The following is a 20,962-nucleotide window of genomic DNA, read 5'->3' as shown; positions in this document are numbered from 1 at the left end:
GATCCTTTGGTGTCCTCCCAGGTGGGTTTGCTGGGAACAACTCTTCATCTAACTCAAGGAACTCTTGGCTCCAAAGCCTGGCCAGATCAATTAGGTCACAGGGGACAAATTCCTGTTGATGTCCACTTTAATATGGCCTACAGACTGGTCCACTAGGTATGAGACTCCAGTAAGTCCTTCTTTTATCACTCCCATTTTTCTTGGAAAAAAATGCCAGCCTTCCATACATACCAGGGGCAACAAGTTCCGTTTCCACCAGCCAGCAGTGCCGAGACAAGGTCCTTTAGCCAAAATACGCCTTCCACCATGAGTTGTGACCTACTCTAGCAGTATAGGTTGCAGGTTCTGTTCATATTGTATCCCTCTCCTACTCGAGTGCTCAAGGTAGCTGCCTCTTCTTTCTACCTCTTGGCCAGGCTTTGTGACAGCCCTACTTATAGGTGGGCATCATCCCAGGTGTGATTTCCTATAAAGTTACAATGTTGCATTCTGATCACTGGATGAGGGAGAGACTGAGAAAATGCTTCCTCCTGCCTGCAGCAGACTAATGACATAATTTCAGCCTAGGCAAAGTCACTAGATTGGGGCTCAAGGATGGCTTTTTAAAGATAAAACCTGGACACAAGTCTGATTACCGAAGAGAGGAGACTGAAGAAATGCTTCCTCATTCCTGCAGGAGACTGAGGACATCATCTCAGCCTAGGCAAAGTCTGGAGTCCAAAGACCACATTTTAGTGATAAAAGCTGGACCACAAGTCTGATCACCAGGTAAGGGGAGACTGAAGAAATGGTTCTTCCTGCCTGCAGCAGACTAATGACATAATTTCAGCCTAGGCAATGTCACTAGAGGAGACTGAAGAAATGCTGGCTCCTTCCTGCAGGAGACTGAGGACATCATCTCAGCCTAGGCAAAGTCTGGAGCCCAAGGACCACATTTTAGTTATAAAAGCTGGACACAAGTCTGATCACCAGGTAAGGGGAGACTAATGAAATGGTTCCTCCTGCCTGCAGCAGACTAATGACATAATTTCAGCCTAGGCAAAGTCACTAGAGGAGACTGAAGAAATTATGGCTCCTTCCTGCAGCAGACTGAGGACATCATCTCAGCCTAGACAGAGTCTGGAGTCCAAAGACCACATTTTAGTGATAAAGCTGAACACAACTCTGATCACTAGGGAAGGGGAGACTGGGGAAAGGCTTCCTTCTGCTTGCAGCAGACTGATGACATCATTTCATTCTAGGCAAAGTCACTGGAGGGGAGCACAAGGATTGCTCTTTTAAAGATAAAAGCTGGACACAAGTCTGATCTGCGAACAGAGAAGACTGAAGAAAGGCTTCCTCATTCCTGCAGGAGACTGAGGACATCATCTCAGCCTAGGCAAAGTCTGGAGCCCAAGGACCACATTTTAGTGATAAAAGCTGGACACTTGTCTGATCGCTAGGGAAGGGGAGACTGAAAAAATGGTTCCTCTTGCCTGCAGCAGACTGATGACATATTTTCAGCCTAGGCAAAGTCACTGGATTGGATAAAAATAAAAACAGCTGGCTCACAACGGGGAATGAAAGTATCACCAGGGACTTCACAAGTATCACTAAAAACACAACAACCAATGTGGATATCGGCCTGAGGAAGGAGCGCATTCTCCGAGAACGCGTCGCCGGCGCCATGACGTCATTACGCTACCGGAAGTGACGACGGATCGGCTACTGAGTGTCCCCGGGACCAGGAAGAGCGGCCAGCCACCGCTTACAGCCTATCGACCGTTACCGCTCCAGCCATCCTGATCCTACCGGAGTGTTGTTATGAGCCTTTGTATTTATCACCTTTGTGAGTACCCCTGTTTCCATTGATCTTATTCAATAAATCTCAAGTTACTGCACTCAGAGTGGCGCCTGTGTTTTCTCCCTAACTGGATTGGAGCTCAAGGATGGCTTTTTAAAGATAAAAGCTGGACACAAGTCTGATCACCAGGTAAGGGGAGGCTGAAGAAATGGTTCCTCCTGCCTGCAGCAGACTAATGACATCATTTCAGCCTAGGCAAAGTCACTGGATTGGGGTTCAAGGATGGCTTTTTAAAGATAAAAGCTGGACACAAGTCTGATCCTGCAGAAGACATCATCTCAACCTAGACAGAGTCTGGAGTCCAAAGACCACATTTTAGTGATAAATGCTGGACACAAGTCTGATCACTAGGGAAGGGGAGACTGGGGAAATGCTTCCTTCTGCCTGCAGCAGACTGATGACATCATTTCCCCCTAGGCAAAGTCTCTGGATTGGAGCTCAAGGATGGCTTTTTAATAATAAAATGGGGCTTTTCTGATAAGTGATACGGTTGACATCTATCGGGACTTGTCAGTGATGTAACCTCCTGATTACTGAGAGACTCACCTAATCATGTCCACCCTATACAGGTGATTGTAGGTACTTTTCCATAAAACATGGAATTTCCCTTTAAAATAAGTACATAAAGCTCATTATTTCTGTTTTTCTATAGCACTGATAATTGTCCGTGGACTTATCGGGGTCGGGTAATTAGTAACCTGTTGTAACGAGCGTTGTGTTGTGTGTGGTTAGCTCAGGTGCCATCGATCGGGGGCGGCTAATGTACAAACCTGTCCCGCTTATTTACTCTGCATTGAGACACAGGGTTCAGGGAGAGGTCAGCCTAACAAACAGGTATTGTCAATGTGAGGCGAGGAGAACCATAGTACTACAATAACACAGATACAACAATGGCTCCAGTCCTGCGGTGGTGCAAAACCTACAACGAAAAAACCCGAAAGTGAACAAAAAACGTGCACGTAAAACACACACAAAAAAGTGCACTTAAGGGAGTGCTTTAGTCCAGCCCTCGAAGGAGTAGGACTTCTACCCTGATCCCCCGGGGGGCGCAAGGCTCCTGACAAGGATTAAGGTTTCCATGGTCTGCCTAGCCAGAAGGCCTGGCAGACCCCGTTCTTCAGGCCAGCCGAAGAACGCTGTTCATCCCCTGTGATAGCAATAAAGTTAGTAATAAAAAAAAAAAAAGTGTCAAAAAACAAATTTTTGTATGAAATAAAAAAAAAAAAAAAATTAAAGCGCCCCCGTCCCACCATGCTTATGCGCAAATGCGAACACATACGTTACTCCTGCACGCATATGTAAACGGTGATCGCACCACGCATGTGAGATATTGCCGCGAACGTTAGAGCAAGAGAAAAAATTCTATATATATATATATATATATATATATACACACCGTATATATATATTTTACTTTATGCTATAGAACATACCCAATAAAAAAAAAGTCATTTGATCACCTTTGCGTTTTTTTTTTGTTTTTTTTGCGCTATAAACAAAAAAAGCCGACCAACAATTAAAATATATATATATATATATATATATATATATATATATTTTTTTTTTTTTTAATTGTTGGTCGGCTTTTTTTGTTTTATATATATATATATATTTTTTTTTTTTTTTTTTTTTTAATTGTTGGTCGGCTTTTTTTGTTTATAGCGCAAAAAATAAAAACCGCAAAGGTGATCAAATACCATTTGATCAAATATATTTGGGTACAGCGTCGCACATCCGCCCAATTGTCAGTTAAAGTAACGCAGTGCCATGTTGCAAAAACTGGCCTGGTCATGAAGGGGGTGGGGGGGTAAACCTTCCGGGACTGAAGAGGTTAATCTCTTCTATAGGAGTCACTATAAGCTCCATGTTCAGTTACTATCTGAAGATGGGCCTTTCGCTCCCTCTAGTGGCCACTGCCAGGTATTGCTGTAAACTGACACCCTCTCTAATTCAGAAGACATGGGTAAGGTAAGCCATAGCTCCCAACTGTCCCTGATTTGGAGGGCTGTCCTGTGCAACAATAACCCCCCCCCCCCCCCCCCCCCGCCGAGAGGATTTGTGCGCCAGCAACAATAGACCTCCCCCAACAAAATAACCCCCCAGCAACAATAGATTCACCCCAGCAACAATACACCCCTGAGAGGATTTTAATAGACTCTCTAGTAGCCAGCAACAACAAACCTCTCCCTCAACAGTAGATCCCTTCTAGCAAAAATGATTCCCCAGAAACAATAGCCCCAAGCACCAATAGATCCATCCCAGCAAAAATACTTCCCCTCCCGAGAGTATGTGTCCACCAGCAACGATAAACTCCCCCCCACAACAAAATAACCCCCCAGCAACAATAGATTCACCCCAAATTATTGTATAAAATGATATCACAAATATTCAGATAGGGTGCACTGTGAGGTGGATCCAAGACTGGGAAATTGCAACATGCAAACCCTTCTCCTATAGATTGGGTGTCGGCTGGGGTGTCTACCCTGAAAGGGTGGTCAACTCCTGAAGAAGCGATATATCCGTGAAATGTGTAGAGTATGATTGGATCTTGTCTAGGATTCCCCCCCCCCCTTCAGGGAAGACACCCCAGCTGACACCCAAAGGGTGGTCAAACTCCTGAAGAAGCGGTATATCTGTGAAACGTGTAGAGTATGATTGGATCTTGTCTAGGATTCCCCCCCCTTTCAGGGGAGACACCCCAGCTGACACCCAAAGGGGGGTCAAACTCCTGAAGAAGTGGTATATCTGTGAAACATGTAGAGTATGATTGGATCTTGTCTGGGATTCCCCCCCCCCCTTTCAGGGGAGACACCCCAGCTGACACCCAAAGGGTGGTCAAACTCCTGAAGAAGCGTTATATCTGTGAAACATGTAGAGTATGATTGGATCTTGTCTGGGATTCCCCCCCCCCCCTTTCAGGGGAGACACCCCAGCCGACACCCAATCTATAAGAGGAGGGTTTGCATGTAGGTCATTTCCCAGTCTTGGATCCACCCCACAGTGGACCCTTTCTGGATATTTGTGATATATTATTAAAAAAAAAAAAGTTTATTATGTATACATAGATAACAGACATCCCCTAGAGGGGCAACACACACAAAAAAAAAAATATTGTATAAAATTATATCTTGAATATCCAGAAAGGGTCCACTGGGAGGTGGATCCAAGACTGGGAAATTACAACAAGCGAACCTTCCTCTTATAGATTGGATGTCGGCTGTGGTGTCTCCCCTGAAAGGGTGGTCAACTCCTGAAGAAACGGTATATCCGTGAAACATGTAGAGTATGATAGGATCTTGTCGGGGACCCCCCCCCCCTTTCAGGGGAGACACCCCAGCTGACACCCAAAGGGGGGTCAACTCCTGAAGAAGCGGTATATCCGTGAAACATGTAGAGTTTGATTGGATCTTGTCTGGGATCCCCCCCCCCTTTCAGGGGAGACACCCCAGCTGACACCCAAAGGGTGGTCAACTCCTGAAGAAGCGGTATATCCGTGAAACATGTAGAGTATGATTGGATCCTGTCTGGGATCCCCCCCCCCCCTTTCAGGGGAGACACCTCAGCTGACACCCAATCTATAAGAGGAGGGTTTGCATGTAGGTCATTTCCCAGTCTTGGATCCACCTCACAGTGGACCCTTTCTGGATATTTGTGATATAACTTTATATGTCTGTTGCCCCTCTAGGGGATGTCTATTATCTATGTATACATAATAAACTTTTGTATTTTTATAATATATTTTCTCATTGTGAGTTCATACGGTACCATGAAAGTCCTCAGTGCCCCCAGTTTGCTCGTTTATAATAACCACCAATGACCCCGTGCCACTGGAAGCCATGCATGCCCATGCCATCACACTGCCTCCGCCATGTTTTTTTTTAGATGATGTTGTGTGCTTAGGATCATGAGCTGTTCCAAGCCTTCTCCACACTTTTTTTCCCCGTCATTCTGGTACAGATTAATCTTAGTTTCATCTGTTTAAAGAAAGAACGCTTTTCCAGAACTGGTCTGGCTTTTTTTAGATGTTTTTTGGCAAAGTCTAATCTGGCTTTTCTTCAGGCTTATGAATGGTTCGCACTTTGTGGTGAACCTTCTATATTTGCGCTTGTGAAGTCTTCTCTTGATTGTAGACTTTGACAATGATACGCCCACCTCCTGGAGAGTGTCCTTCACTTGTCTGGATGATGTGAATGGGTTTTTCCTTTAGCATAGAGTGGATCCTGCGATCGTCCACCACTGTTGTCTTCCGTGGACCTCCAGTCCTTTTTATGTTGCTGAGCTCACCAGTGCCTTCTTCTTTCCTCAGAATGTACCAAACTGTTGATTTGGCCACTCCTAATGTTGCTGCCATCTCTCTGATGGATTTGTTTCGTTTTTGAAGCCTGGCCTGGTTTCACTTGCATGGACAGCTCCTTTGAACCCATGATGTAGGGTCATAGCAATAGATTCCAAATGCAAATACCACACTTAGAATTAACTCCAGACCTTTTACCCGCATAATTGATGAAGAAATAACGAAGGAGTAGCCCACACCTGGCCATGAAACAGCTTTTGATTCAATTGTCCAATTACTTTTGGTCCCTTGAAAAAGGTGGAATGGCTATTCTTAAGAGCTGTAATACCTAAACCCTACCTCTGATTTGTATGTACATACCCTCCAATTAAACCTGAGAGTGTGCACTTCCAGCCCATATCCGTTATATAACTATAGCTTGAATATGTTTTCGTAAATACCTGAAAAAACAAAAATTGTGGCTGTGTCCAAATATATATGGACCTAACTGTATATGTCAAAGCACGGTAGGTGGGCCTTGGTCTTAGGCAGGGCTTTTTTCCTCAGAGAATAGGTGCAGGAACTCTTCTAAACCCCCCTTGCCCCCCCCCCTACCCTCCTCTGAGCACCATCGCTTGGTTCCAACCCCTACCCACCTCCTAGTGCTAGTGCTAAATAATGTGTATGGGATTTGTTCTTGTCTATTACCAAGAAAAGCAGTAAAATAGATCCCCAGGAGCCAGCAACAATAGATCCCCCAGCAGCAATAGAACCCACCCCAGCAACACCAGATCCCTCACACAACAATAGACTTCCCCAGCAACAATAGTCCACACCCCAGTAACAATAGATCGTCACACAACAATAGACTCCCCCAGCAACAATGGATCTCACCCCAGCAACAATAGTCCACACCCCAGTAACAATAGATCGTCACACAACAATAGACTCCCCCAGAAACAATGGATCTCATCCCAGCAACTATAGGTCCCCCAGCAACAATAGATCCCCCGCAGCAACAATAGACCCCACCCCAGCAACAATTATTCTCCCAAAAGAACAATAGACCCCCCCCACCCCCCCCCCCCCCACACAGCAACAATGGAGCACCCAGAACAAAATACTACCCCCAGCAATAAAATATTCACCCCAGCCAAAGTAACAGATCTCCAGCAGCCAGCAACAATAGACCTCTCCTTCAACAGTAGATCTCTATCAGCAACACTAGATCCCTCACACAACAATAGACTCCCCCAGCAACAATGGACCTCACCCCAGCAACAATAGTCCGCACCCCAGTAACAATAGATCATCACACAACAATAGACTCCTCCAGCAACAATGGATTTAACCCCAGCAACAATAGGTCCCCCAGCAACAATAGATCCCCCTCAGCAACAATATACCCCACCCCAGCAAAAATTATTCTCCCAAAGAACAATAGACCCCCCACACACACATATACACAGAGACAATGGAGCACCCAGAACAAAATACTACCCCCAACAATAAAATATTCACCCCAGCCAAAGTAACAGATCTCCAGCAGCCAGCAACAATAGACTTCTCCTTCAACAGTAGATCCCTACCAGCAACATAAGACCCCCCCCCAGCAACCAGCATCACACAATAACAGATCCCCACCAGTGACAATAGATCCCCCAGCATCCAGCATCAATAGACCCTCCAGCACACCCCACACCCCTTGCCATTACATTACATTACATTACATTTAGTGCTGGAGGTGCCGAAACTGCGTTCCCCCACATTCCCGCTGAAAAAAAAAGCCCTGGTCTTAGGAGTTCATTGGGGTCCACAGTTCTGTGCTGAGCATGCACCCAGCACACTGGCCCAGCAGTGGCACTGACAGCTCCCAGTCAACCCCAGTGGGACAGTCTCCTGATCATATGAAAGCCAGTCACAGTGATCACATGGTCAAGAACTCCTCCGCCTCTTAGTAGTAATCAAGATCCACCTAAAGTGGCCAGCAGGAGGCAGCAGCACGGGGTTAGGCAATGGTCTATTTTCAGCTTGTGGATCAATAGAAGCAGTTGTTAGATTTATCCTTTTATTTACAAACATTTTCACAACCATCTAATCAATAGATATTGATCGTCTATCGCCTAGACTGCTAAAATAACATAAAAGTGGAAAACAAATAAAATTTGATGTTTGTTCAGAAAGAGAGGAAACAATGCTAAAAAGATTAATACTGTACAGAACATGGAAACAATAGAATATCAAGTTTTAAACTAAAAGAACACAAAAAAAAAAAAAAGTAAAAATAATCCAAGAACATAAACATAATTACTCAACTCCAGGACTCATTACAAAATTATTTTTTCCGACAGTGGAAAAAAAATGGGATGCCGCCCAAATTCGTAACCTGATTCCCGTAAATATTTAATAACACCCCTCCCTGAATTCACAGAGGCCGGGAAGACTCGCCGTGTTCGGTGTGCTGGGCGCGGGCACCGCGGCGAGATTATAGTGCTGAAGAACAGACTTGACGGGGCATGAGAGAGGATTTCACACTGTGTTGCTTCATCTGAACGTCTTTCAGAATCCCCTTGCCATCTTCCTTCATAGAAATAGGATATATACAACGACGACCCAAAGATCCAAGTGCTTTTTTTTCTTAAAGCCTAATTGAACTTTCAGTTTAAATCAGCTAAATTCGTTCCAGATGCATTACAAAAAAAAGTGTACAAAGAATTACAGTTTGCATTAAAAAAAATAAAAAATAGTAAAAAGCAGCCACAGCCTGTGTAGAAAAGCCTGTCCCCTGCCTGCATGCTGCAGTGAAGGAGCCTTGCTCTCGTGGGGGAAGCAGTGGTCTCTCTGTAGAGGTCCATCACGTCCTTTACGGAGATAGAAATAGAGCTCCCCAGTTGCTCAATGCAGTTATTTAGCTGATCAAAGCGAAGCTTTCAGTAAATACTGCCACCCCCTGGTTATAAAGTGCATGTAGCGCTTTGTCCCATTTTGAGATCCATAGTGCAGTGTTCTGTGGGCAGATCAGTGCCAGGACAAGGTCATCCAGCGCCCAGGACAAAGATGCCAAACTGCCCCCCCCCCTGACTTAGGGTCAGGGTGCCCTATCCCTGCAATAAACCATTGGCCCCAGGACAGCCGCCCCTCCTGCCCACCCCTTGTCCGAGCCCTGGGGCTGCTTCTCTAGACCATCAGATAAATAAATTATGATGTAGGCATCCTCAAAGCACAGACAGTAAAGGAAGCAGTAGTGACTGCTGGAGCATGAGCATAGGACACCACAAATCGGGCTTCATACAGGGGAGGAGCGCTCAGACAATCACAGCTATAAAGATGTTCTTTTCTTTGCAATCATTTAACATTTCATTATGTTAAACGACTGTGATTGTCAGCGCTTGTCTTCCTCAGCAGGCAGGCATCAGAGACCATCGCTACCATTACTCATGCAGGGGGAGAGGCATGTCAGCGAAGGGGAGGGGACATGGCAGCATACAGAGATCCATAGTGCAGTGTTCTATGGGCAGATCAGTGCCGGGACAAGGTCATCCAGCCCCCAGGACAAAGATACCAAAAACTACACCCCCCCCCCCTCCCTTAAGGTTGGGGTCAGGGCACCCCCATCCCTGCAATAAACCATTGCCCCCAGTTGCAGCTATAAAGATGTTCTTTTCTTTGCAATCGTTCAAAATTTCATTTCTCAAGCTAAGATTATGATTTTCCCCCTTGCCACCCTCCCCTTGAGCATGCTGCTCAGTAGGGGAGGAATAGATAATTAGGTTGGGATTGACAGCACTCCGAGCTGGCGGCCAGCGCTCTTATTACTCATGTAGGGGGGGGGAGGAGATTGTCTGCAAAGGGGAGGGGACATATCAGCAGATAGCGATCCATAATGCAGTGTTCTGTAGGCAGCTTCTCTAGACCATCAGACAAATAATAGTGAAGGTCAAAGCGCAAACAGTAAAAGGAGGCAGTCGTGACTGCCGAAGCAGGAGCCACAAATTGGGCTTTATGCAGGGGAGGAGCACTCAGACATTAATTACAGCTATAAAGATACTCTTTTGTTTGCATTCGTTCAACAATTTATTTCTCAAGCTAAATTATTGCATAACTCCTTCCCCCCTTCAAACACTTCTGAACACCTAGGGGGGGGGGGGGAATCAGCAATCATGTGACCACAGTGGTCACATGATCAGGAGTCAGGCCCCTGGCTACTGCTTTTTAGTCTACACTGATAGTGGTCTTTAACACTTCTGTCTTTGTGCTAGAAGCACACAGTGAGCGCGCTCTCAGCACATACCCAGCGGTGCATATGGACGGCCGCTAGGTGTTAAATTCTACCCTTTTGCCGCTGCACATATGTGTTAGGCAGCCATAAAGGGGTTAAACATGAATTACTAGAGCAGCAAGTAAGCTTTTATTCCAGATGAGACTTCATCTTTAAACTGAAAGTTCAATTGGGCTTTAAAAGTAAATTGCTGAGCTTCAAGTACGGAACCACAGGTCCAAATTGCTTCATATTAAATATAATTTAAAAAAAAGAAGTCTTAAAAACAAAATTCAGTCATATTTGATGGGTTGGGAAAATACCACACCATGGCCACTAGATGGAGCTGACGGTCATAGTAAGTAAATTTTTTGCCTATGATCATTAGTTCCACCTAGTGGCCATAATGCCGTATTTTCCGGTTTTCATTATAAATGAATAACATTCGAGCTGGAGATAAAATATCCCAAAAGCATTCGATTTTTCCTCAATTTACATGGAACAAATGTACATGGCAGTTTCACAGAGGGTGGAGCAGGGGGCATTTTTTTTATAAATACACCCCCTTAATGTTTTTTTTTAGAGATTATCTCTAATGTAACATCAGAAGAAGGAGACGGGAGATATAAAGATCCAATGTGAGCCAAAGGGTGTCCATTTTAAAATGCTGGGAGTGTCTTCATTGGCTGTCCAAGGTTTAGTCATTCCATTTGCTAATTTTGGGGCACGTATCTACTTCCCAGGAAAACCATCTTTTCCGGCTCCACCAAAAACATGAAGTAAAAGTTGCTGATCATCATGCCGATGAGAGGAAAGAACGTCAAGCCATAGCCGAAACCGCGGAACGGGCGGCTGACAGCGAAGGACAGCCAGTAGATAAGCCTGGAAGGAGAAGAGGAAAAAGGTGTGTCTGTCAGAATCTGTATAAAACATGATACACATAGCCTATGTGACATAGGTTTCTATTTTTTAAAACAATCTAAAACTTGCTTTTGTCTATTTTTAGATGGATTAGAGAAGTTGATTAAGCCCCGGGGGTGGGACGAAACACGTTGAGGACGTGGCTTAGCCTGAGGCTGCTTTTATCGGTCGATGGTATGACCGGGGATGGTGTGCTGCTGTTGGAAAATCTCTTCAGTGTGCTTTGGGTCAGGACGGACCGGCTCCCAGCCTGCACCCTCACAGTGGTTTCCGCCTCACACGATTATGGTTACCTGAGCTGGGCCCCTAGGCAACATTCAGGGTCAGAGTAGAGAAGGGCGTTTGTGTCCTGATGGAGAGAATTCCCCTCATGTCCTATTCTAGTGACACCCTGTCTCTTCCTGAAACACAGGGTGTCACCAAAACAGGAAATCTCAACCATTCAGAGCTTCAGAGGCCACCTCACTCCATCCAAAACTAGAAGAAAAGTTTTTGGGCGGAGTTGTGAAAGCAGTCTACCAAAGAATGAAAGCAGTCTACCAAAGAATAGGTACTCTTTAAGGGACAGTCTACCCAAATTGATAATTTGGGTATAGGTGCAGTCAAACAGCTGGCTTCCTTGAGGGTGACAACAAAATGTCTCTCCACTATGGTGGTTCCCACGCTGGAGTCTTGTTTATCCCCACCCACCTTGAACCATTCCAGATTCCTCACTTTCATCCTCCCTAACACACATTTAAGTGGACCTTCCTTCATGACCATGGATACCATCCCCCATATGCCGATTACATTTGATGCTTGAACACAGCGAACCCTGCTTCACTCTTCTCTCCCAAGCCACTCTTTCACTGCACATCACATGCCACCATATTCGTTTTCTTGATCCTCGGGAGCTTTCTGTCTACTCCTGGTTCTTGCAGCTGGCACCCTGATGACGAAGCACCAGATTCTTTGGCACATGCTCAGATGGGGATTTGGTGCCATGTCCTTCACATTACATGTTGCCATAGTGTTTGGAAACTTCCTTCTTTTTATAACCCCACCTCTTGGGATAGATTTCATGCATGCTAGAAGGCTGTAAGGCCATACAATAGGTGCTGAACGTCTGCGAGAGATCATGTCTGACACCACGGCACCATGTAATGCATAAGATATGGCGCTAGACTGAGTGTAGGCTCGGATCAAGATCTGGCACCATGTCTTTCACATTACATGTTGCCATGGTGTAAGGAGACTTCCTTCTTCTTAAATCTCTCACCTCCCAGGATTCATGCCATGCATCCTAGAAGGCAAGGCCAAAGGGGCCGAATGTCTGTGAGATACCATACCTGATACAATGCCAACATGTAATGTATAATACATGGTACCAGATTGAGAATATACTCAGATCAAGATCTGGCCCCATGTCTTTTGCATTACATGTTGCCATGGTATAAGGAGGCTTCCTTCTTCCTAAGTCCCTCACCTCCCAGAATTCACACCATGCATCCTAGAACACAAGGCCAAAGGGGCTGAATGTCTGTGAGATACCATACCTGATACAATGCCAACAAGTAATGTATAATACATGGTGCCAGATTGAGAATATACTCAGATCAAGATCTGGCACCACGTCTTTTGCATTACATGTTGCCATGGTGTAAGGAGGCTTCCTTCTTCTTAAGTCCCTCACCTCCCAGGATTCACGCCATGCATCCTAGAAGGCAAGCCAAAGGAGCTGAATGTCTGTGAGATACCATACCTGATACAATGCCAACAAGTAATGTATAATACATGGTTAGAGATGTCCCGAACTGTTCGCCGGCGAACAGTTCCCGGCGAACTTCGCAATGTTCGCCTCCGTGGGCGAACATATGCGATGTTCGGTCCGCCTCCTATACATCATCATTGAGGCAAACTTTGACCCTGAACCTCACAGTCAGCAGACACATTCCAGGCCAATCAGCATACCTCCCTCCCACACCCTCCCACCTCCTATAAATAAGCAAGGGCAGCATCCATCTTAGATAATTTCTGAAGCAGTGTGTTAGTGAGAGCAGGGAAAGTGCTGCTGCTGCTGCTGCTGCTGCTGCTGCTGTTAATAGCTAGGGACAGTTGTTAGTCAGTGTTCCCGGTCTTGTTAGTCAGTGTTCTTGGTACACTCCTGCTGTAAGGACAGCACCCCAAAAAGCCCTTCTTAGGGCTGGTATTTGAGTTATTTTTTTTGGATATAGATAGATATATATCTATTGTCCCCAAAAGCCCTTTTTAGGGCAGGTATTTGAGTATTTTTTTTTCTATATATTTATCAGGCATTTTTGGAAGGAGGCATGACTTTTTTGGGATTAGTGTCGGGGGGGGGGGGGGGGGTCTAAAAAGTGTACCTGTGAAGTTTCAGCTCTGTAGCATGCCCAGAACCAGAAAAAAAAGATCATATAGGTGTAAAAGGAGGGTCCCACCATCCCTGCTCTACTGAAAAATTATCTTTTTTCTGGTTCTGGACATGCTACAGAGCTGAAACTTCACAGGTACACTTTTTAGACCCACCCAGACACTAAATCACACAAAAAAGTTCTTAAAAATTGTCATTTTTGATAGAGAGACAATTATTGGAAAAATTAAAAAAAAAAATTAAAAAAAATTTCTTTGGATTTATTGTCTGGGGGGTCTAAAATGTGTACCTGTGAAGTTTCAGCTCTGTAGCATGTCCAGAACCAGAAAGAAAATTAGAATTAGGGTTAGGGCTAGGGTTAGGGTTAGGGCTAGGGTTAGGGTCAGGGCTAAGGTTAGGGTTATTTTTAGTGCTTAGGGTTAGAGGGTTAGGGTTAGAGGGGTAGGGTTACTAACTCTAACCATAACCCTAACCCTCTAACCTTAAACCTAACCCTCTAAGCCTAGCCATAAAAATAACCCTAACCCTAGACCTAACCCTAGCCCTAACCCTATAACCTTAAACTTAACCCCCTAACCCTAACCCTAACCCTAATTCATATTTTTTTTTCTGGTTCTGGGCATGCTACAGAGCTGAAACTTCACAGGTACACTTTTTAGACCCCCCAGACACTAAATCACACAAAAAAGTTCTTAAAAATTTTCATTTTTGATAGAGAGCCAATTATTGGAAAAATTAAAAAAAAAAAAAAAATTAATTTGGATTTATTGTCTGGGGGGTTTCAGCTTTGTAGCATGTCCAGAACCAGAAAAATAATTAGGGTTAGGGCTAGGGTTAGGGTTAGGGTCAGGGCTAAGGTTAGGGTTATTTTTAGTGCTTAGGGTTAGGGTTAGAGGGGTAGGGGTAGGGTTACTAACTCTAACCCTAAGTATCTCACCGTAACCCTAACCCTATCCCCTAACACTAAACCTAACCCTAACCCTCTAACCATAACCCTAACCCTCTAACCTTAACCCTAACCCTCTAAGCCTAGCCATAAAAATAACCCTAACCCTAAACCTAACCCTAGCCCTAACCCTCTAACCTTAAACTTAACCCCCTAACCCTAACCCTAACCCTAGCCCTAATTCATAATTTTTTTTCTGGTTCTGGGCATGCTACAGAGCTGAAACTTCACAGGTACACTTTTTAGACCCCCCCCCCCCCCCCCCCCCGACACTAAATCCAAAGAAATTTTTTATTTCTATTTATTTATTTTTTATTTTTCCAATAATTGTCTCTCTATCAAAAATGACAATTTTTAAGAACTTTTTTTTGTGTGATTTGGTGTCTGGGGGTCTAAAAAGTGTACCTGTGAGGTTTCAGCTCTGTAGCATGTCCAGAACCAGAAAAAAAAATTAGAATTAGGGTTAGGGCTAGGGTTAGGGTTAGGGTTATTTTTAGTGCTTAGGGTTAGAGGCATAGGGGTAGGGTTACTAACTCTAACCCTAAGTATCTCGCCATAACCCTAACCCTATCCCCTAACACTAAACCTAACCCTAACCCTTAAAGCCCAGTTCCTGTCCCATTTTGGTCGGTTGTGGTCTGTTTGCGGATGTTTGCGGTGCGTTAAACGGGGAGTTTGGTCTGTCACTGTGAAGCGGGCGTAACCCTTACACTACCTGATCGATACAACATCATACCTGATCGTATACACACACTGGATGTTTTAAAGCACGTTATTCCAAACAATTTAGGAATGTTAGGTGATTTATGCCCTTTATGGATTAAAACCCGACTCTGCGTCAACTACGTCATTTTGCATGGGAGTTTTGCCATGGATCCCCCTCCGGCATGCCACAGTCCAGGTGTTTGTCCCCTTGAAACAACTTTTCCATCACTATTGTGGCCAGAAAGAGTCCCTGTGGGTTTTAAAATTCGCCTGCCTATTGAAGTCTATGGCGGTTCGCAATGTTCGCGAACATTTGCCGATGTTCGCGTTCGCCAACATTAAATTTTATGTTCGCGACATCACTATACATGGTGCCTGGTGCCAGATTGAGAATATACTCAGATCAAGATCTGGCCCCATGTCTTTTGCATTACATGTTGCCATAAGGTCAGGAGATCCACCCCCCCCCCCCCCCCCCATCCTCTTTAGATACATGTCACACATACTAGAAGGCTGTAGGGTTGTAGGTACCAAGCGCTGGCAAGATCTTCCGACACCATGGCAACATGCAAGACATGGCACCAGATCTCGCACATATGCAGATGGTAAGTGGGGGCTAGGGTTTTCACAATGCATGCTGCCATAGGGTTTGGAGATACTACAAGAGTTTGGTACCGGCAGCCTTCTAGAAGGCATGACATGTATTCCATGAAGTTGGGAATGGAGATGGACTATGTCCCCATCACCTAGGGAAGAAAAATGGTGCAGCATCCAAAAATAAGGAATTTACATAAGGGGGCGAAATAGAAAGCAATTATATAAGAAGAAGGAAAGAAAAAGGACCAAGTTGTAAATTTGGTGAAAGGTCAGTTTTAAAAATGGACCACAGCAAGTGTGTGGAGATCCCACTACTAGAGCCCCTAAGAATTAACGAAACGGTTTGATAGGTTTAACTCCTGGGTGGAATGACCCTCCAATCTAAGGTATTTACAAAAGGGGGCAATAGCAACCAATCATGTAAAGGGGAAGTAACGAAAAGGACTGAACTGTAAATCTGGTGAAAGGTCCATGGTAAATATTGACCACAGTAGCTGTGTAGAGATCCTACCACGAGCCCCCACAGCAGGTTTGTGGAGATCCCACTCCCGGAGCTTTAATAGATACATGAAACGGTTTGGTGGTTTATCTCTGATATTAGTCCTGGGTGGAATTATCCTTTAATCTAAGCTGTTATCACATTCTAGATTCAGCTGGATGAAGCCGGTATGTATGGCCTTGTTAGGTGAGCTTAGGTGTGGCAAGAGGTTGACTGGAGCATCCAGATATAGAACCCTATTTCCATAACAGATGGTATCTCGGAAAGATGGATGATGAGATGGAGTCACCCCAGTGAGATGAACGGTACTTACTGAGCGAGGGTGAAGAGGCAGGTCAGGAGCGGGATAAACTTCAGGTGGTCCTGGGGCAGATAAGTGGCCAGCACAGAGAGGTTGAAGAAGTAGAGGACGAATAGGAATGTTCCTTGCTTAACAAACCGCCGATGTATGGTCACCTCACGCTCTTTGGGTTTAAAGGGGTCATAGGAGGAGGCACAGAGGCGCGAGATTCCATGGATGATGACACCTGAGGGGAGAAGAGAGAGTGAAATTCTTTGTGCTGCTGGAGGACTCTGCACCTTCTTCTATCTAATTCTATTCTCCTGATATACATTGCACTGCTGGTGGACTCTGCTCCTTCCTCTATACCTTCCCTCTCCTGAAATACTATCTCTGCTGGAAGACTCTGCTCCTACCTCCCCTCTCCTGAAATACTTTTCTCTACTGGAGGACTCTGCACCTTCTTCTATCTAATTCTATTCTCCTGATATACATTGCACTGCTGGATGACTCTGCTCCTTCCTCTATACCTCCCCTCTCCTGAAATACTCTGCACTGCTGGAAGACTCTGCTCATTCCTCTATACCTCCCCTCTCCTGAAATACTCTGCACTGCTAGAGAACTCTGCTCCTCCCTCTATACTTCCCCTCTCCTGAAATACTCTTCTCTACTGGAAGACTCTGCTCCTTCCTCTATACCTCTCCTCTCCTGAAATACTCTGCACTGCTGGAGGACTCTGCTCCTTCCTCTATACCTCCCCTCTCCTGAAATACTCTTCTCTGCTGGAAGACTCTGCTCCTTCCTCTATACCTCCCCTCTCCTGAAATACTTTTCTCTGCTGGAGGACTCTGCTCCTTCCTCTATACCTCCCCTCTCCTGAAATACTCTTCTCTGCTGGAAGACTCTGCTCCTACCTCTATACCTCCCCTCTCCTGAAATACTCTTCTCTGCTGGAAGACTCTGCTCCTTCCTCTATAACTCTCCTCTCCTGAAATACTTTTCTCTGCTGGAGGACTCTGCTCCTTCCTCTATACCTCCCCTCTCCTGAAATACTTTTCTCTGCTGGAAGACTCTGCTCCTACCTCTATACCTCCCCTCTCCTGAAATACTCTTCTGTGCTGGAAGACTCTGCTCCTTCCTCTATACCTCCCCTCTCCTGAAATACTCTTCTCTGCTGGAGGACTCTGCTCCTTCCTCTATACCTCTCCTCTCCTGAAATACTCTTCTCTGCTGGAAGACTCTGCTCCTTCCTCTATACCTCCCCTCTCCTGAAATACTCTTCTCTGCTGGAGGAGTCTACACCTTCCTCTATCAAACTCTATTCTCCTGAAATCCATTGCACTACTGGAGGACTCTGCTCCTTCCTCTATACCTCCCCTCTCCTGAAATACTTTTCTCTGCTCCTTCTTCTATAACTCTCCTCTCCTGAAATACTCTCCACTGCTGGAGGACTCTGCTCTTTCCTCTATACCTCTCCTCTCCTGAAATACTCTGCTCTGCTGGAGGACTCTGCTCCTTCCTCTATACCTTCCCTCTCCTGAAATACTATTCTCTGCTGGAGAACTCTGCTCCTTCCTCTATAACTATCCTCTCCTGAAATGCTGGAGGACCTTCCTTCATTGCTCCTTTTCACAATTCAATTCAAGTCTAGAAGTTGGTCCCAACACATTGAAAACTCTTTGAGCCTTGGACAGCGCCCTCTATCAGCTCATGTGCAAATTTCTATAGTTTGTACACAAATAGGACCAGGACAATATGTACATTTCAAATGTCACAATATAAATTACTCATACTATTAAAGCCCAACTGCATGCAAAATGTTCCAAACAGGGAGTATTTTTTTGGAAATCCTTTTTACGTAAAAATAAATACATTTATTTAAAAATGCTGCATACAGCTTTATATGTGCTACAGGCTGGAATAGGCCTTTGCATTTTGTATAGAATTTCCCCCACATATTGTAGAGGGATACAATTTGTGAAAAAATTATTCTTCTACAACTGAAACAGAATCTTCACTTACCGAGGACGATGGGGAACGAGGCAAAGGACGCACACCGCAGGGTGTAGACGAGCCTGGTGGGTATGTCCGGCATTAGTGGGGCATCAAATGGCAGCCAAGCGTAGGCCGCATATAGGAAAGCCGGAAATACGATCATGGAGGTGACAAGGGACCCAACAATCTTCAAGCAGCCCCTGTTACACTGACAGATCCTCAGATCTGGGGGCTCCTCGTCTACTGTTCTTCGGATGGTACGGATGAGGGGCTCACATTCCGCTTCCCCTTTTTCGATGTCCACCATTTCCAGCTGGACCTTCTTCTGCTGGGTTGGCTTTTCCTCCAGATGTTGTACGAAGAAAGCCGCATTAGCCACTTGTGATATCTGGTCTTCTTCGTCTTTGCTGCTCTTCACCCCCAGGTCTTCGTTGGGTTCATACAGACCAGCGTTGCTCAGTCTCGTGATGCATTCTGGTGGCCGGCCACTGTCCGGGTACGGTAAAGTTATTTGGGCGGCTTTGAACCTGTTGCCCATACACTCTTCCTCGGAGGAGTCTGTGCGTCTTGATGTTTCCGAACCATTTCTGCTGCGGTTGGAGTTGATGGAAGCACTGTCCTCGCAAGGCAAGAACTCATCGTTCATCTGTTCGTCGGTATTGGTAATGTTTTTAACCTCCTCGCGTTTGTTTTGCAAATTTTCAACGCACTCTTTACAAGGACAAGACAGGATTCTATGTTGATGTGTTTGCTCGGAAGACCTGGGTGAAGTCTGGTCAAAGTAGTCGAGGCTTCGGTCTTCATCTTTAGAAGTGGTCTCTTCTGCTTTATCCAAGTAATCCGGAGATGCATCACTTTGAATGGTCTTCTCTTCCGCTTTATCTAGATAACCAGGATCGGAGTCCTTTTCATTGGAGAGGACCTCTTTGGTTTCCACATCTGCTGGACCTGTGCTCTTGGTGTCCGCTGTGGCTTCATTGATATTTGAGGCCTGTGGAACCTCCAGTTCATAGAAACCAACAGAACTCAACGTTTTCTCTGGTGTCTCCTGTAAGCCAACATCTGTTCCAGTATAATCGGTCTTCTCCAGAGAAGGGTCAAATTGAAGGACCTTTTGTTGGCCTGTAGCCATTATGGAATTAGTGATCGCCACTAGGCTGGTCAGGCCATGTATTCAAGTCAGCCCAACTTTGGGGCGAGGCAAGGCTTTTTTTGACAACTCTGGAGAAGATATGAGGGTCTCCCAATTCCTTTCTTGGTATCCGTTTTTAGGTAGCTTCACTTCATCTGATCTATTAATAAAACAAGAAAAAGGAAATTAAAAAGCAATTCTTAAATTCTCCCTCCGACCTTCCTTTCACTCATACAGTTATACTGACTCCTCTCCTGGACTGAAATGGCTTAAGCCTCGTACACACACGCCGAAAATCGGCAGGGAATTTTCGTCCGACGACCGATCTGCCGATTTTCGGCTTGTTAGTATGATGCTTGCGACAACCGACTCCGACTTTTCTGCCGTCAAAACACGGCCGATTTTCGTGCAGTCAGTACAGATTTCGACAGGGAAAAATCTAATGAGCAAGTCTGGGCATGCTCAGTGAAGAAAGAACACAAAGAAAGCAAGCCAACACATGACATCACTTCTGAAGTAGAATTTTGTCGGGCGAGAAAATTTGTGTGCAGTCTAGGCACATTCCAACCAACAAAACGCCACTCTGGACAAAAGACGGACGACCGGTCGGCCGATAATCGTTGCGTGTGTACTAGGCTTTACTCTGATTTCACTGCACACTGTGAGCTTCTCATAATGTGAATTAGAAGCTGCAGCAAGCCAGATACAGCCCACCCCATTTTCTGGCTGGAGGTCATCTGGCATCATCTAGGTCAGGGATCCTCAAACTACGGCCCTCCAGCTGTTGCGGAACTACACATCCCATGAGGCATTGTAAAACTCTGACATTCACAGACATGACTAGGCATGATGGGAATTGTAGTTCCTGAACAACTGGAGGGTCGTAGTTTGAAGACCCCTGATCTAGGTCTTTCCTCCCCAGCTCGACTGTCCCTGGCCCCACCCCTTTCATTCATTGGAGTTCAGTTTAGTCATGGAGGCTCACCATCATATGTGAGCAATTGTGTAACAATGGAAAAGTGCTACAACCCCAAAATCCTGTAGGAATTAGGAGGATGAAATCAAGACATCTGTGCCTGGACTCCCGTAGTACTAGATGTCCAATGATCCAATAGAGAAAAGTAAAAATCTGAGCCATAACA

At 45.2% G+C, this 20,962-nt stretch overlaps 2 protein-coding genes across 2 annotated transcripts in view; both read right to left on the bottom strand.

Annotated features, from left to right (window-relative positions):
- LOC309543141 (uncharacterized protein) overlaps positions 1 to 20,962 on the bottom strand; it is a gene marked incomplete at its 3' end in the record, with an annotated part of 1,180,881 nt that overhangs the window by 902,661 nt on the left and 257,258 nt on the right. The window lies entirely within an intron of this gene.
- Positions 11,026 to 19,929, bottom strand: TMEM79 (transmembrane protein 79). Its single transcript, XM_082242540.1, has 3 exons — positions 18,716 to 19,929; positions 16,727 to 16,940; positions 11,026 to 11,256 (listed from the first exon to the last, which is right to left on the bottom strand). Exons 1-3 carry the CDS (start codon positions 19,818 to 19,820, stop codon positions 11,088 to 11,090), a joined length of 1,488 nt encoding a protein of 495 aa, XP_082098666.1. The 5' UTR covers positions 19,821 to 19,929; the 3' UTR covers positions 11,026 to 11,087.

The sequence above is a fragment of the Pelophylax lessonae genome (assembly GCF_965119305.1).
Source record: "Pelophylax lessonae genome assembly, chromosome: 13".
NCBI lineage: Eukaryota > Metazoa > Chordata > Amphibia > Anura > Ranidae > Pelophylax > Pelophylax lessonae.
This window is presented reverse-complemented; position numbering and strand designations above follow the sequence as displayed.

Coding starts and splice junctions, on each gene's coding strand:
- TMEM79 (XM_082242540.1), bottom strand. CDS start 19,820: ATGGCTACAGGCCAACAAAAGGTCCTTCAATTTGACCCTTCTCTGGAG. Junction 16,941..18,715: donor CTCGTTCCCCATCGTCCTCG/GTAAGTGAAGAT, acceptor TTCTCCCCTCAG/GTGTCATCATCCATGGAATC. Junction 11,257..16,726: donor TGCCTCTTCACCCTCGCTCA/GTAAGTACCGTT, acceptor TTCTCCTTCCAG/GCTTATCTACTGGCTGTCCT.